At 35.6% G+C, this 16,868-nt stretch overlaps 1 protein-coding gene across 2 annotated transcripts in view; it reads left to right on the plus strand.

Annotated features, from left to right (window-relative positions):
- Window positions 1–11,733, plus strand: part of PDHX (pyruvate dehydrogenase complex component X) — a 76,346-nt gene extending 64,613 nt beyond the window's left edge. The window contains exons 8-11 of one of the 2 annotated variants that reach the window (XM_065881699.1): window positions 2,265–2,323; window positions 5,504–5,662; window positions 8,082–8,146; window positions 10,598–11,733. In XM_065881699.1, coding sequence (XP_065737771.1) covers window positions 2,265–2,323; window positions 5,504–5,662; window positions 8,082–8,146; window positions 10,598–10,856 — 542 coding nt within the window. In that variant the 3' untranslated portion in view covers window positions 10,857–11,733. The remainder of the gene's footprint in view (window positions 1–2,264; window positions 2,324–5,503; window positions 5,663–8,081; window positions 8,147–10,597) is intronic. The other variant, XM_065881700.1, reaches the window with a different exon arrangement.
- Window positions 11,734–16,868: the final 5,135 nt, after the last annotated feature.

Genomic DNA, 16,868 nt, shown 5'->3' on the forward strand with positions numbered 1-16,868 from the left:
TTTCTATATCCTAAGTGAAAGCAGAACTGAAAAATCAGTATAGGTACAGGCTTTCAAACCTGACAGATTTTTATAGTCTAAGGAACTAAATGGAAAGCTATTTTAGAGTGATCAATGTTCAAAAAGTTAACCCTGAAAGCTCCCCTTACAGGTTTCAAATCATACCTGCTAGTTATGATATAGAGGTTATTGTGGGAATAATTTTCCTGATTCCTTCCTCTCATGAGGCAGGAAACAGTACTATTTCATTAGAGGTATGGATTAGTGTAGTATCTTTGCATGGGCCAGGTTTGGTATGTCCTTTCAATTAGGGATTTTTTTGATGAGTCTTCAAAGGGCCCACATTAAAGGTTATAGTATATAACATTCTATAAGTATGTTCCACACTTTGTTTTGTAACAGTATGCAAAGGAGAATATTTGATATTCCCTCACAATGTATTTCTTACTCTCTTCTTAATAAATATTACCAATGGTCTTTCTGTATGTTTGAAAATGTCCACAAAAAAAAAACAAAAAAAACTTTTCTGTATGTTTTAAATTTTATTTTAAAATAAAGGAACTTGAAAAAAATTTCCTTTGCACATATTAGATTTGAGATGCCTATCAGGCAAGTAAGTAGAAAATGTCATGTGAGAAAGAGGGTGTATGAGTCTGAAGCTCCAGATACACCAGGATTCAAGATAGAATTTGGAGGAATCATTATCATATAAATGGTATCAAACTGAAAGTTCTTACCTGGGGAGATGTCAACATTGAGAGAAAGGGACTGAAAGTAAGTAAGCAGAGAGTGGAATAAAACCAGGAGAGTCTGTGACACAGAAGTCAGAAACAGAACATGTTTCAAGATGAAGAAAGTGGTCAAATGTAGTAGTATGATGAGGGCAGGGAATTTTAAGTGAGGACTATGGACTTGGGCAGTAGATTTGGAAACCATCAGCTGGTAAATGGTTTGGGAAGTCTTCACTGTGGACACCTATGGATAGTAGGTAAAGTGAGAAGGAGGCAGAGGGAGGCATGAGAGGTAAGCACAGTGTGTTCATAAAATATTCTGTCTGCATATTTGAATTTATGCAGACCAAATTTTCTGTATGTGGGTATCATTAAGTCTCTAAGCACTGGAAATCCGTTTGTTTTTCTGCTCCCAAAGGAGTTTTAAACAAACAAAAATGTTTGTTTCTGGAAATCTGAATTGTAAGAGCTGTGTATTAGAAGAGCAGCTGACAGTTACCATGACAGTTTGACAGTATTTAGGTTTATGGTAATACATCTAATCCCTTTCTGAAATCTTAGCATGCCTTTGGAATGAGATATCATTCATGTAAAATTCCACCGTAGTAGAGTAACAGGATTTGTGTATCCTACCACATACCATCAACTGACTAGATACCATCTTAAAGTCTTTTTATAGAAGCCGTTGCAATAAAGAATCAAATGTAGTTTACATTTTCAACACTTTCATACGCACTGGGAAAAGCAGAGGTATAAACCAAATGCTTTCATTAAGATCAGCTCTTTGGGAAGGGAGGGGACCCCAGCTTTATCTTAAAACATTATACTGGAAGGAAATTGATTTAAATGGATTCACCATAAAACTAGACAGAGAACCTCATTTTATTCATTGCATTAAGACCCACGCCAGCATTGCATCATCTTTGGCATTTGCTATATCCTGTTTTGTTAAGTTAAAAAGCAGCTCTTATTTAATGCAGTGATCTTAAATTTTTTCATTGTACACTTTGTTAGTAAAAAGAAATTTCTGAACATCCCCGCTCTGAACGCTATTTAAAATTTGTTTCTTTAAAGTGACTACAGCTACCACTGTTCTAATATAATCCATGTATTATAAAGAATACACAGAATACGGACGTTTGAAAAGGATATGGAAAAAAAAATGAATCATCTTGTAAACTTCCTGACTATATATGCCATGGACAGACCATTTGTCTTTTTCAAGACATGGGACTTGGATCTTTTCTCTCTGATTATGGTTGTCATGTGTCTTTTAAGTTCTTGTGTATGCTATCTGAGCAGTTTAAATCAGGATCAGGAGAAAACTTTTATATTCATGGTTAATATTAATCCAGGACCTCATATAATGCAAGTTTTCCTACTCAGAGGAACCATGACTAAGCGAACAAAACCTGTAATATTTTTTATCATTGTTTGTCAGTGCAGTCCATAATTTAAAAGTTTGAAATCATAATGGTTAATTTAAAAGTTTTATTATGAACATTAATTTTAATACACTTGTTTTTCTTTCAGATGACATCAAAGTATCAGTAAACGATTTTATCATCAAGGCAGCAGCTGTTACCCTTAAAGTAAGTAGCAAACCCCAAATAATTTTGGCTTCCAAAGTAGTCTCACATCTTGGGATTTTATATAATAAATAGAACTCTTATTTTTAAGTGACAAAAATTTTACAGTTTTAATGCTAAAAATATTCTATTATTTAATCTCACTCAGTTTTGCAGATGGAGAAACTGAGAATCACAAAGGCTTACGACTAATTACAGCAGAATAAAGACCATTTATTCCACAAATACTAATTGATCCCCTAGCATGTGCTAAATACTAGAGATATAGTAGTGAGCAAAAGCCTACATATTTTCTGCTCTCATGGGGCTTATATTCTAGTTGGGAGAGGCAAACAAATATATATGTCAGATAGTGAAAGTGCTGAGGAGAAAAAGAAAGCAGGTTAAGGGAACAGAAGAACTAGAGGTGTTATTTTCAAAAGTTAGCCAAGGAAGGCTTCTCTGGCAGGATGATAACTGAGACAAAGCCTGTGGAAAGAGAGGGAGAAAACCATGTAGAGATGTGGTAGAAGATGCTCCAGGCAGAGGGAAAAGCAAACACAGAGGCTGTGAGGAGTGGATCGTGTCACCCAGAGACATGGTGCTGGGGATGAAGTGTGCCTGGAGTGGATTAGTGAGAGTAGGAGGGTAAGAGATGAGATTAAACATAAAAGAAGAGGGAGAGGGGCTAAGGGGGTCCCAAAGTACACAAGGCCTTGGTGACCATGGGAAGGAGGAGGAATTTTATTACAAATGAGAAGGAAGTCTTTGGAGGGTTTTGAGCGAAGGATTTACATGACTGACTTAAAACTTTAAAAAGAAAAAGGAGAGCCTGCTGTGGTGGTTGTGTGGAACACAGCTTGCGGAGAGGCAAGGGTGGAAGTGGTTACGTTTCAAAGGCAGAACCACCAGGGTTTGCTGGTGGATTGGATGTGGAATGTGAGAAAGAAGGACAAGGGTTTTGGTCCAAGCAGTGGGAGGAATGGAATTTCCCATGTGCTAAGACTGGGAGAGGAGCAGGTTTGAGGCAGGGAATTTAGACTTCAGTTTTGGACAAATTAAGTTCAGGAAACCTCATAGTGTCCCAGTGGGGTGGCAAGAAGCAGGTGAACGTCAGAGCCTGCAGTTCAGCGAGGTGTCCGACTGGAGATGTAAATCCAAAGCCCAGGCTTCCTGAATCCCTGCTCAGCACCATTTGCTGTCATGCATTCTTTCTATAACTATGCTATTTTCTGCATCACTGCTTACTAAGTGCTGTATTTAAAGTATTTTTATAAGGAGTTCATTTGTAGTTCTTGGAGAGTACAACTATAGAGAATTTTAAAGGCATGCCTTTTCAGTCGTTTGGTATCTCAGTGTTCGTATGCTTTTTCTCTTTTGACCAAATAATATTTTGATTTATATTAACGATCTTCTAATTATGAATCATTCTTGCCTTCTTCAAGTGTGTCTCTAGTGGTCCATTAACTATTTAAGATTTCATTTTATAATTTTGTATCAGAAACCATAAGTAATTGTAATTTAAATTGTGTGCTCGCTTTTTCAGACTTTTCTTTTTTCTAAATCATTTGCTTCATAAAATGAATTTGGTTGTGTTTTTCCCTTTCCTTTCTCTGTGCTTGTTTCAGTATTACAAAGATTTGTATTTCTTGAAGTTTTATAGAATCACCAGTAAAAATATCGGAGCCTAGTTCTATTTTGAGGAAGGGGCCTTGGCAGCTTTCCCATTTTTTTCCCCTATAATTATCAAGCTGTTTGGTTTTCAGCTTTTTCTTGAATCAATTTTAGAAATTTACATATTCCCAGGAAATCATTCATCTCACCTGGATTTCCAAACTTATTAGCCTAGAGTTATTTGAATTTGTTTCTTATGATTATTTTAATGCCCTCAGTGCCTGGGTTTATTCTGAACTCTGTCTCACTTGCATATTTGCTTTATCACTCCTTTTATATTGTTTCATTATGTGTTCCCTCCTTCTTTTCCCTAAGTTTATTTTGGTTAGAAATACCTTGTTAGAAAACTTGAATGTGTAATTCATTATAATTATTTTTTATTAATAAGAAAGTTTAAGATGAATTTTCCTTTGAATACAACTTAGGCTTTATCCTAGAGGTTTTCGTTACATAACTTTCTAATTAAATTTATTTGCCAGACGTTCTTCATTTGTGAGGGTTTGTTTGTTTTGTTTTGTTTTCTTCTTTTACTTCATTGTCCATGAAGAATTTAAAATCTTCTGGGAGATTGGGACTTTATTATTTTGACACAGTGGCATTGTTGAATGAAAGAGTTGAGCCTTGAAAGAAGAAGTGAAAATTGCAGTTGAACAGTGGTGAAATAGAAATGAGTGTAGCATAAGAATGAGAAGCCTGAGTAAAGTGGAAATTCATCTTAGGGGAGTGGTCAGGAGTGAAATTAGATTGGATGGAATCAAATTGTGGATTGCCATGCTTAAATGACATGCTGGGAGGCTTGGGTCTTACTCTGCAGAAAGCAATGAATTTTTGAGAAGAGAAATTAGTTTTTGATATCTGTTTTTCAGCATCATTTTCTCCAGTGATGTCTGGCAACATTATCAATACACACTGTTTCCAGGCATTTAGTCATCTCCTGGTTTTTTTCATCCTCAGTGTAGTTGTATGTATATTAAATATATACATGCTCATATATAGTATATAGCATATGTTTATGAAGCCTAGGAAATCTCTCTTAAATAGGGAAGTCATTTATTAAGAGCCTGCTAATATTTCCCGGGGCTGCACTAGAAAGTCAGGCTTCCTCATGCCATAGAAGTAATGTGGTTGGATGTCACTACCCCTCTGCCCTCCCCTCTTCTCCTCAAGATCATGTCGGTCATCATATGAGACAGAAAGGTTAACAAACGTTAAATACTTCCTAGCAATTAGGTTTAACAAAGGAAGCCCTTTTCTTAACCATGATATAAAGAGATCAAAACATGTGTACATCATCAGAATTTCCTCAGGCTTGCTTCAAAAAGGATGGTATGTTTAATTATTCTTCCCAAACATAAAAGATATTTAATATAGAGGTCCAAACCACTTTTTTCAAATCGAAGTTTTATTTATTTCCTTCAGTCTAGCTATATTCCCTTTCAAAACTACATAATAATGTTAGTTATTTTTCCATAACAACCTTGGTCTAAAGCTACTTCTTTAGCAACATTTTTCTCTACTTCTGCTTTCTAGCAAATGCCGAGTGTTAATGTAAGCTGGGATGGAGAGAGCCCAAAGCAACTGCCCTTTATTGACATTTCAGTGGCTGTGGCCACAGATAAAGGATTAATTACACCAGTCATCAAAGATGTTGCTGCTAAGGGTCTGCCAGAGATTGCTGACTCTGTGAAGGTAGGTTAGCATACTCTGCCACGCTGTGAGATAGGTGTGTGTGCATGCACGTAATGTATATTTTTGGTATTTCCAGGTGCTTATCAATTACGTATGTAGACTTTTAAGCTTTTATCCAGGTACAACCCATTTTAAGAACATTTAACATTTAAAAATTCAGAAATAGCATGCGTACAAGTTAAGGCCAGCTGTGTTCAAGTTGGCTGCTTTGTTTCCCAGAGTCTATAATGCAACTCTAGAGATGCTATTTTAGGTAAATTTTAAGATTAAAGCTGAAACTATATCTCTATCAAAGTGGTAATGGACAGACCTCACTTTTCACAGCATTTTATTCTTAAAAGTTTATTCATTTCCTCTCTACAATCGAGACCACTAGAAGTACTTGGTATTCCAGAAGCGAAAACGCTTTCTTTTTCCTGGGGTCCAATATGGAAGAGTCAGCTCTCACCAAAAACATCACATTGAATAGGCAGAACGCAGGCAGTAGGCCAGCTTCAACAGTTTTAAGAGGCAGAGGCAAAGTTTAGCTCCTTAGTACCCAGTACATTTGTTGAATAAATTAGTACGGCATGTGATATATTTTAGAAGTATTTGCTAGTCAGCTTGTATTATGTCTTGTCAACTGGATGGTTCAGGAAACATGAGCTTTGATTTTTACGTTCACACTCCCAGGAAATACCAGTGAGAATTAGTTACTTTCAAAACCAATGATCCTCATCAGAATCTATTCTTATTCCACACTCTTAGGAATTCGTTGACAGGAATATCCTGCTGATGTTTTGGGTCTATAGAGATTTTCTTAAAGTGTATTTATTACGTGTGCTTATCATCTATTTTTTTTTTTTAATGAATATGTTTTTTATTTGTTGTAGCCTGGTAACTCATCAGGATGTGTTATGATCATCTGCCTTTAGAGAAATGCCTTTTAAAGTTCATGTGATATGTGCTTGTTCAGATCATGTGAAGTTGTTATATTGCTTAAAGCAGGAGAAATGCATTTGTAGATTGTCCTCTCTACTTCTGATATTCCAAGGACTATACAAGTCTAAATTCATCTCTTATTTTTTTCATTGTGGATCTAAATAGTTTTGTAAGTAACTATATCCAAATAATATAAATCTGTAATTGATTCATTTGGCAGTAAGTCACAGTGATATGTTGAGATCGTTTTTTTGATTTTTAAAGAATGTTTTATTTTTCAAAAATTAAATCATCTATGGTTCAAAATTAAGCAGTTTTCAGTGGGGATTGTACTTGTACCTTTTGTTAGCTATACAGTATAGAATATTAAGTAAACCCCAGATTTATATCATCTACCCAATGACAGTAGCTTATCTCTATTGTCCCCCTCATAAAGTAATTCTTCATTAATTTTTCGTATGTAAAGACTCAGTCTCTGTCCCCTTGCTTTTGAAGCATTGAAAAATAAAAATTAAGATGTGTGGTTAATTGCAAGTAGAGGGAAATTCAACTACTTTTCCTCATATAGCTCTCAGAGTGTTGTCTGTCTTTCCCTCTAAGTTTTTAGACATCAGTTTTGTCAAGGGTGTAATGAAATTACTACATTTTTACATTCCTTGTAGCAGGGTAGACTAGCTCACAGGAAATGTTTTAGCTATAGGATCAAGAACCAAAAAAAAAGTTCATTTTCTAGGGCTTTGTAATTCCATTTCTGAGAATTTATATGAAGGAATTCAAAAGAAACGAACCAAATTACAACACTAGGAAAATGACTAAATTGTGGCAGGTGCAGTATTTAGAATGTTAAACAGGCATTTAAAAATCAGTTGCAAAGACTAACAATACAGAAGATGCATATAATACTGAAAAGTGACTATAAAATTCTCTGTTGTTTTTAACAACTGTTTGAAGTTATATATATGTTATGGGTGAAAAAGAAGCAAACACTGAAATGAAAATCGATGCGTTGGTTGTGAGATCGTTGCCGTTGAATAATTTATTTAAAAGCTACTAGAGTAACAAGAAAGGCTCTTCTAATACTTTGTCTTACAAGAAAAAATTTTATAGGCAAAATGGAAAATTTCACTGTATATATAAAAACCACTGAAACATTCTGCATAGTGTACAAGGTAATTCCAATATTTGAAGAATTTTTAAAGGGAAATGATTTTTCTAGAGTTCTGATTCACATGTGTATAGCTTCTTGGATTATCTGTGCTCTAACTTACTCATTTTTTTAAGTGTGTTAGAGAACATTTTATATATATAATTTTAAAAACATATATATATATATATATATATATATATATATACACATACGTATGTATATATAGTCTCTTATAAAGTCAGGTCAAGGCATATCAAGGATGAGAGTGTACCCTATAAACATATCTTTAAGTGACAAAATCAGCCATATAATGTAGTGTTGGTTGTCATGCTCTGTTTGTATTTTTCTCAGGCTCTATCAAAGAAAGCTAGAGATGGAAAATTGTTACCTGAAGAATACCAAGGAGGATCTTTTAGGTAAAATTTAAACTTAATTATTTGTAGCATCAGACATAAGACTTATGAAGTCCTTGTTAACCTGTTTTCATTTATTTTCTGAAGCATTTCTTTAAAAATTTAAGCTAAATATCATACTTTATTTAGACAAGAGAATATGTGAAAATGTTCTTCAGACAGTTAGTCTTTGATATGAATCAAAGCTAGTAGGAAGCCATTAGGGTTAGCTGGTTAACCCATTTAGATGTTCATAGAATGACATTCAGGGTCTGACATACAATAGATTTATAAACGTCAACTATTTTTTTTCTACTTGTGATTTATTTTAAGGTCCTTTGGGGTAAAATATTAACACATAGACTCTTGAGTTATTATCAGCTCTATTTTTGTTTGTAACTTACAGTACAGTACACAGAGTGTAGCTGCAATGTTTTATAAAGTGAAGAAAGCTGTGTAACCAACCAAAGCAAGATAATAAACATTATCTGCATCCCATAAGCCTCCCTTTACCCTTCCTAATTCTCACCCCCTTGAGGGTAACCATGATTCTGAAAATTATCACCGAAGTTCTTGTTTTGCCAACTTTGATCTTTACATAAATACATATTTTTCAGTGTCTGACTTCTTTCGCTCAACATTAATGTCTGTGAGGTGAACCATGCATGTTGCTGTGTGAAGCAGTCATTTATTTGTTACTGCGTTATAGTATTCTGTAGTATGCTGTATATATGCTAGTGTCCGTTTCACTGTTGGGCATTTGTGTTGTTTACAGTTTGGTGCTCGTGAACATTTTTGTTAGTGTCTTATGGTGACTATATGTACGTATTTTTGTTGTATAGACCTGAAAGTAGAATTGCTGGGTTTATAGCTTTGGTAGATCCTGCCAGATAGTTTTCCAAAATGGTTCTACCATTTTTTTCTTCCATCAACAGTGTATGAAGAATTCCCGTTGCTTCATATTCTTGTTAACTCTTAATAGTATTAGGTTTTAAATTTTAATGAATCTTGGTGTGTGTAGTGGTACTCTTTGTGGTCAGAGAAATGCAAATTAATGACGTTGAATACTGTTTTCATTTATCTGTCAGCCATTTGGGTATCTGGTAACTCATCGGATAAAATACCTGTTGAAGTCTTGTGTCTATTTTTAAAAATGCTTTATAGTAATTCCTTTTTCCTGATACACAGACTTTTATAGGATATATATTATTTGAAATACCTTTCCCACTTTGTACCTTGCCTTTGAAACTTTCTTGATGGTGTTTTTTAATGAACAGAAGTTCTGAATTTTAATAAAATCCTATTTATCAATATTTTTCTTTATAGTTAGTACTCTTTGTTTTCTGCTAGGAATTATTGTCTATCCCAGAGTCATGAAGTTATTCTTCTGTGTTATCTTCAGAAGCTTTGTAACTTCTCACATGTAGGTTGCAATTCATCTGAAATTAGATTTTTGTCTTTGATATGGAAGTAAAGGTCACGATTCTCTTTTTTTCCCCTTTGTGGATAATTAATGGACTAAGCCTCAATTATTGAAAAGATTACTACTTCTCTGTAGCATTGAGAAGGTAACCAAGTGTGTTTGGTCCTTTTCTGTATTCTCTCTCCTTTTCAATTGACCTGTTTGTCCTTCCCTTGCTTAATACCAGCAAACTATAACTTTTGATATATGATAATGAAAGTCTTCCAAATTTGTTCACCATCAAGATTGTCTTTCCTGGCTTTGTACTTCCAAATAAATTTTAGAATCAACTTGTCATTTTTCATACACACACACACACACACACACACACACACACACACACTAATCTTGCTCAGATTTTTATTGGGATTGCATTGAATTGTTTGATCAATTTAAGTTTAAGAAGAATTGACATCCTTATAGCGTTGAGTCTTCAGTGAATGAGCATGGTATAAACCATTGTTTACTTGTTCTTTGATTTCTTTCAGTTGTGTTTTATAATTTTTTATTTAGAGGTCTTATATATGTTTCATTAGATTTAGTCCTAGATATTTTGTATACTATTGTAAATGGTATTATTTTCTAATGAAAGCAACTTGTATAAATTTTTATATTGACTTATTATCTAGTGACTACGCTAAATCCATTTATTAATCTTACTAGTTTATCTATAGAGGCTTAGATTTTCTTTGTACACAATCAGTTCATCTGTGAATAATAAAGTTTTATTTCTTTTTTCTAGTCTTCATACCTTCTATTTCTTTTCCTTGCCATATTCCTCTGCCTAGGACTTCGAGTTCAATGCTGAATAAATGTTTACATTAGATACAATATTTGTGTGTTGATACTTGTTTTTTTGATCCTACTGTAAATGGTATTCTTTCTTTGGTCTTTGAGTAACTTGGAATGAGGTTCTGTGACACAGTTTTTTAATAAAGTAAAAATATATGACTCAGGGAAAGGGTTCTTTGATTAAGGACATGCCATCTTCAGAGCTTTTTGTTTTCCCCTAGTATTTCCAATTTGGGGATGTTTGGCATCGATGAATTTACTGCAGTGATCAACCCTCCTCAGGCCTGCATTTTGGCTGTTGGGAGATTCCGACCTGTGCTGAAGCTCACTCAGGATGAAGAGGGTAATGCCAAACTGCAGCAACACCAGCTCATAACGGTCACAATGTCCAGTGACAGCCGAGTGGTAGATGATGAACTGGCTACCAGGTTTCTGGAAAGTTTTAAAGCAAACCTGGAGAATCCTATCCGACTTGCCTAATCCTCAAAGATGAGAAGTTGGTCTTTGGCTTAGTTAATTGTATCATTGTTACTGAGAAACATACACTATAGGAAAACAATTAGGTATTTAAGTGTAAAGTGAATGAAATGTTTATTTAGGGTGAAAGAGTTTGACCTGAGTTGTCTTCATTTTCAGTTTGGGTTCAGAGTTATATAAATAAATAACAAGCTGTAACTAATGGAAGGAAGAGAACATTTGGTTAGTCAGATGCATTTTTAATTTAACCACTGGTGCTGTACAAAAGGGATGTTCAGCTAGATGTAAATTAAATTAGATATTTGGCTCATTGGAGCATTTTAGAATATTTGAGGATGTATGATAAGTTGTAAAAGCAAAAAATTTTAGAACTCTACCTTAATTGTGTTGAAATTAGAAGTGGTCTTCAAAGAGATGCCCATTAATGTAGCAGTGGGACGTCACTTTTATAAGCACTGCTCTAGATATACTTGAACAATTTAGTATGTACAGAAGTTTATTCTGGATACTAGCAGATAAATAAGAATCACTCTGTATTAGGGGTTGTGGCAACATTATTGAATTTTTTATGTATATAAAGCCATATGTTTTAGAGTGGTTTCTATCAGTCTCATTTTACACTTCTATGACACTGTGAACTAAAGAAGAAGAATTAAAAAGAATCAAAGGTGAAGAAAGAGACCAAAATATTTTGTTTGCTTTGATAATGAACTACAGTGAAAATATCTAAACCTTCGGAAATAAACTGCTCACCTTCATACTGAGTTGGGATATATTAAAGTAAGTTATGCTATTTCCTACCTAACATTTTAATTAGTGTTGATTTAAACACATGTTGTTACTTAGTGCATTTTAATCAAGTTTATACTGTGCAATAAAATATGAGAAGATATAAAAATTTCTGTTGTATCTTACATGTCATGACAGAAGTTTAGTACCTGGATGCATATTAGTAATTTCCCTGGAATAGCTTCAAAGGGATTCTACAGGAGGAGAGAAGGCATTTGAAATCGCAGTTAACCCTTGTGAGGGTGAGGGGAGCTGATCCCAAGCAGTTGAAAATCTGCATTTAGGTGTACAGTTGGTTCTCATATCCATGGTTCTGCATCTGGGGATTCAGTCAACCGGGGATCAGGTAGTACTATACTAGGTATTTACTGGAAAAACTCCACGTGTAAGTGGACATGCACAGTCCAAACTCGCTGTTCAAGGGTCAGCTGTAATATGACGTTAGGAAGAAATGGATGTGAAATGTAAAACTTCAGAAAGAATAGAAGGCCTGTGAAGCAGGTGAGAACTATCCTTTTTATTCCATTGATAATATGAAAATTTGACTAATTGTTGTAAAGGTTAGAAGAGCTTATTTCTCTCTTTTGACAACTCTGCTACGACTGACAAGCTAACTGTAACTGGAATTGGATGGTGATTTAATTAACTAGTCACAGAGCCGTGTTACTCTCTGCTGATGAGAATCACCAGAAGAAAGCCTATGTGGTACAAGTTGTATGCTATGACATGATGAACTACTTACGCTCTAACAAAAGAGCTTTCTGAAATAATTAGAGCCCCAGTATATCAATTGCTAAGAAGTTGCTTAATCCAATTAGTTTTGACAAGCTATTCTTTAAAAATAGTCTTCAAAACTTTTGTCATATTACTGAAAATTGTAACCAAATGCTGTTTTCAAAATAACTTTCATGAGTTACATTATTTTCAATCAGTTTTAACTGAAATTATTAGTTTTCTTTTCTAATTTTTAAATCTGAGGAATAGAACGTGAGACAGCTGTAAATCACCCTTGGCTTGGAGTTCTGTTTTTCCAATGGACTGACACGCTTCAACTGTAGTGCATCTGTTTCCCTGTAGGTGAAATGGGTGGTGATACCCGCCCCTGCCTGCCTTACAGAGCTGACATGGACTGCACAGGAGAAATGCTCTGTAAATTCAAGACATTTTAATTCTTCATGGACATCACAGCCAGGCTTTTCATATAATCAGTTGCTTCTCATGGTTTGACTTTTCATGGTTTGACTTCTCAGCTGTTGGTACAAATGCCCGTTCATTCTGACCAAAAAATATTTTCTATAATATTTCTATACTGCTTAGGTTTATGTAAGAAAATCGTCATTTCTAAAAATAGTTCTGTTGCAGCGTGAGGTCAGAGAATAACACTGATTTGAGAAAGGGGTATGGTGTCTTGACTGGGATCCTTAAACAGAGGATGAACTGTGTGCTGTATGAGCAGGCTGTCTTCCACGTTAGAAATTTATACTTACTTGTAGTACTGATAGGGATCACACTGAGAGCATATGAAAATGAAATTTTATACCTTTTTTTTTTTCCTTATTTAAACAAGGAAAATGACCAAAATGTTGGGAGGACTTCTAAGGAAAAGGCAACACACATTCTAGTTAACGCTTGGGCATGAAAATATCAATGAATATTAGAATTTATAAGTCAGAACGGCCCTGCTTCTCCCTGATTGCGACTTCGAGTTAACGTCCTCAGGCACAGTTTGTTCACTGTCTATTTTGTGGCAGATTAAAATCTTCAGTATACTGCTGGCCAGACTCCTTTGTTTGAAACATTACTAAGAAATTGATACATACTGGTATAAGTGTTTTATATACATGTCAGATGGAACTTCTAATTTTCGGATTTTTTTTTTCCTTCCTGCATTTTAGACTTAATTTCACACTAAATTGTACAGGCCAGATATTTGGGCATTATGCTAAAAGTAAAACTAGTTTCCTAACCTTTTATTGAAAGGTAGGTGGTGCTGTGAGTTAATATATTGTAGTTAGAGTGTGGGAGAAAAATAAAACTGACAATTCTCAGTTTTCAAGGAAAATTTGTCCTTATTACTCATTGCATCATGGTGGACTTTTTCTCAGGTGAAGTGAGGAAATGAAAGAACCAAGCGTATTGCTGGTAAGAATTAACCATTATTTTAAATGGTGACGTTATTAATGGGAAACTTTTGTTGACTTTTGAAAAAGGAAGTAACAGGGCAGAATTACTTTCAGGTTAATCTGGCCACAATATGCAAGGTAGGTCAAAATGGAGAGGACGGCCATCAGCAGGACCAGCTGGAAGCTTTTGCTGTAATGAAAGTGTCCATTGGTTAGATTCTGTACCAGGTCAGGGGCTTTAACGAAGGGAGAAGCTTAAGAATATTCGACATAACTTGCGATGAACTTGTTCATTTGCTGTGTATGTTATGAATATGTGGGGTGGGTGTGTGCTATCAGGATAATGCAGCAACAATGATGCAGTTTCCCAGTCCAAAACACCACCCTCCATGGCCCCCATCACCAGTGTACAAAAGGTTAAGATTCTGATAAGTTATGTACAGCAAGTGGTATATTTCAGGAAACATTTAAACTTTTTGTAAATGGGAAACACAGCAGTTTTCTAATAAAATCATTTGAAATAGTTTTGTGGATTTTTAAAATTTATTTTCTAGTGTCTGTTGATTTCAAGAGATGGGACCCGGGAGGACTGAAGGAAGGTGTGGTTTGTCTAGACTTGTATTATTGAAGACACCATTGAATTGAAATTGTAGGGTACAAAGATGTATTTTGAAAAACCATTTGCCTCTGTTAGTGGCAGTCTTTTATTTCTTTGACCATACAAAGTTTACTTTCACATTTACTTACTTATATTTTTTGCAACAAATCCAAGCAACCTTATTCCTCCTAGCGAAGTGGCTACTTTTTAAACCTCTAATTTAACCTCTTCTATATATGATATATACAGTTAAGAGAAACTTGGGCTTTTATTAAAAGTTGAGAAATTATAGCAAAATCATTATTTAGTCATGATTTTCCTTTATTCACACCTAAAGTAATTTATTTTTTCTGAAATTTCTTAGTCTATGAAATTACTACTATAACTAAAAAAATAGGTCTTTTAAAGATAAGGCTACTGTGGTCAGATTAAATTATATTAGTCATAGCACTTTATAAAGCATAAAGTATTATATGAATATGTTAAATTTTTAATCACATAAATTGCACTTGTTCTACACTTATGGCATTTATCAGGCAGCTATAATTTATTATTTACTTAGTAAATTACTATCCTTATCGAATGGAGCTACTGGTCTTTAGTACATACTTCATTTCCCAAGTTTGCATGCTTAAGTCAAGAGTATTTTAAGCCTAGTTTCAACTTTATCTGTAAACTACTGTGCTTTGGGTAAAAACTTTATCTCTGTGCCTCAATTTTCTCTTACCTATAAAATGAGGAAACAGGAGGGAAAATTAATCACACTAATGGTTGCTTACCTTGTTTAATCTTCTCAATTTTATAAGGTAGGTATATCTTACTTTATAACCATCATCACAAGACAGGATAAGGAAAGAAACTCAGGGATTATGTTATTTGGCCAAAGGCACACAGCTCAGAAGTGCCACAACTGGGATTTGAACCTAGGTCTGTGTAAGTGCCAAAATTCAAGCTCACCACACTGCAGTATATAACTTTCTAGGTTGTGTTATTGCTGCAGGTATAGTTCTGTACTAACAGATAGCATATTCTACTTGCAGTAATTGGAAGGTCCTGTTCTTCAATAATAAAATGTGTCTACTACATGGCCACTCTTTTTTTTTTTTTTTTTTTTTGCGGTACGCGGGCCTCTCACTGCTGTGGCCTCTCCCGTTGTGGAGCACAGCCTCCGGACGCACAGGCCCAGCGGCCATGGCTCACGGGCCCAGCCGCTCCGCGGCACGTGGGATCCTCCCGGACCGGGGCATGAACCCGCGTCCCCTGCACTGGCAGGCGGACTCTCAACCACTGCGCCACCAGGGAAGCCCTCCCTACATGGCCACTCTTAATTCGTATTTCTCTGTAGTGTAGTAGTTTGCTTTGTGCCTTTCTGGTGATTGATGCAGAAAGTGCTGAGGAATTTTTGTTTTCATTATGGACAACTATTAACCTGCAATGCTGAAGTTAAGGGTTGTAACTTCTATCTCCAAATAGAAGGCTTAGGAAAACAGAAGCTTAAAAAAAAATAGGGGCTTAGTTTCTCTAAGGATAAAAAACATGATATAGGACATTTTACTTTAATAAATATCTTTGGTCCGAGTTCAGAGCCAAAGGTAATTAATTACCTCAGTTTTTATTTTGGAAGCTCCAGGCTTCTATATTGACAACTGTATCTCAGGGTCAAGCCTTCTATATTGACCACCTTATCAGTCAGCATCCAGTATTTGCAGCCCACTGGGTGTTGGAGAAGTTCATTGCATTGCCCAGGACAGATCTGTCTGCACTCGCCAGGGAACTATGAAGCCACCCTCCAGGGCGCGGGTCAGCCTCGCTGAGAGGGTCACAGTGCCACTGCGGGTGGGAGGCCTGGAGTACCTGCTGTTTGTGTGGGGAGAGCCATGTGGGAAGGTAGTCATCAGGCTGAGCTGGGGCTGCCATTCTGGGCACAAGGCAGGGGCAAAGCATCACTGGGTGTTCTACGCCCACTGAGCAGTCCGGCAGCAGCTAGAATTTGGCAGTGTCTCCCAGGCGCCTTCTGAGAAACTTACTGTGCTTGCTGTAAAGGAGAAATGCTTAGAAGAATCATCGATTAGTGCAGAAGTTCAGAGCAGGCATTGAAGGGTACAGTTGAATCTGAGAAATTAATTAGTGGCTGGCACAACAACCCAGCCAGATAGGCTGGGAAATAAAATGCGATCTTGTAATTTGGAATAACTCCAAATGATAAGACATCTTAGTAAGGGATAGCAGTCTATGTTAGATCTACTTTGTGGGTAGGAGTTATTTCAAATAAATTCCCCTGTTAGGTGAAACATTGACTAAAATGTGAAACAAAAGAAGATGTTGAGATATTATTCATTCAACAATGGTGAGCATCTACTGTGTGTCGGCACTGAGGATTCATAGTAATGGCCCTTACCCTCAAGCAGCTTAAACTACAGATAAATGAAATGCAATTCAGAGTTGCAGTAATCAGAGTCTGTGCATAGGACCTGGGCTGAGAGGCCAGTGTCACAGAGGAGGTAA

The sequence above is a fragment of the Phocoena phocoena genome, chromosome 8 (genome assembly GCF_963924675.1).
Source record: "Phocoena phocoena chromosome 8, mPhoPho1.1, whole genome shotgun sequence".
Taxonomy (NCBI): Eukaryota; Metazoa; Chordata; class Mammalia; order Artiodactyla; family Phocoenidae; genus Phocoena; species Phocoena phocoena.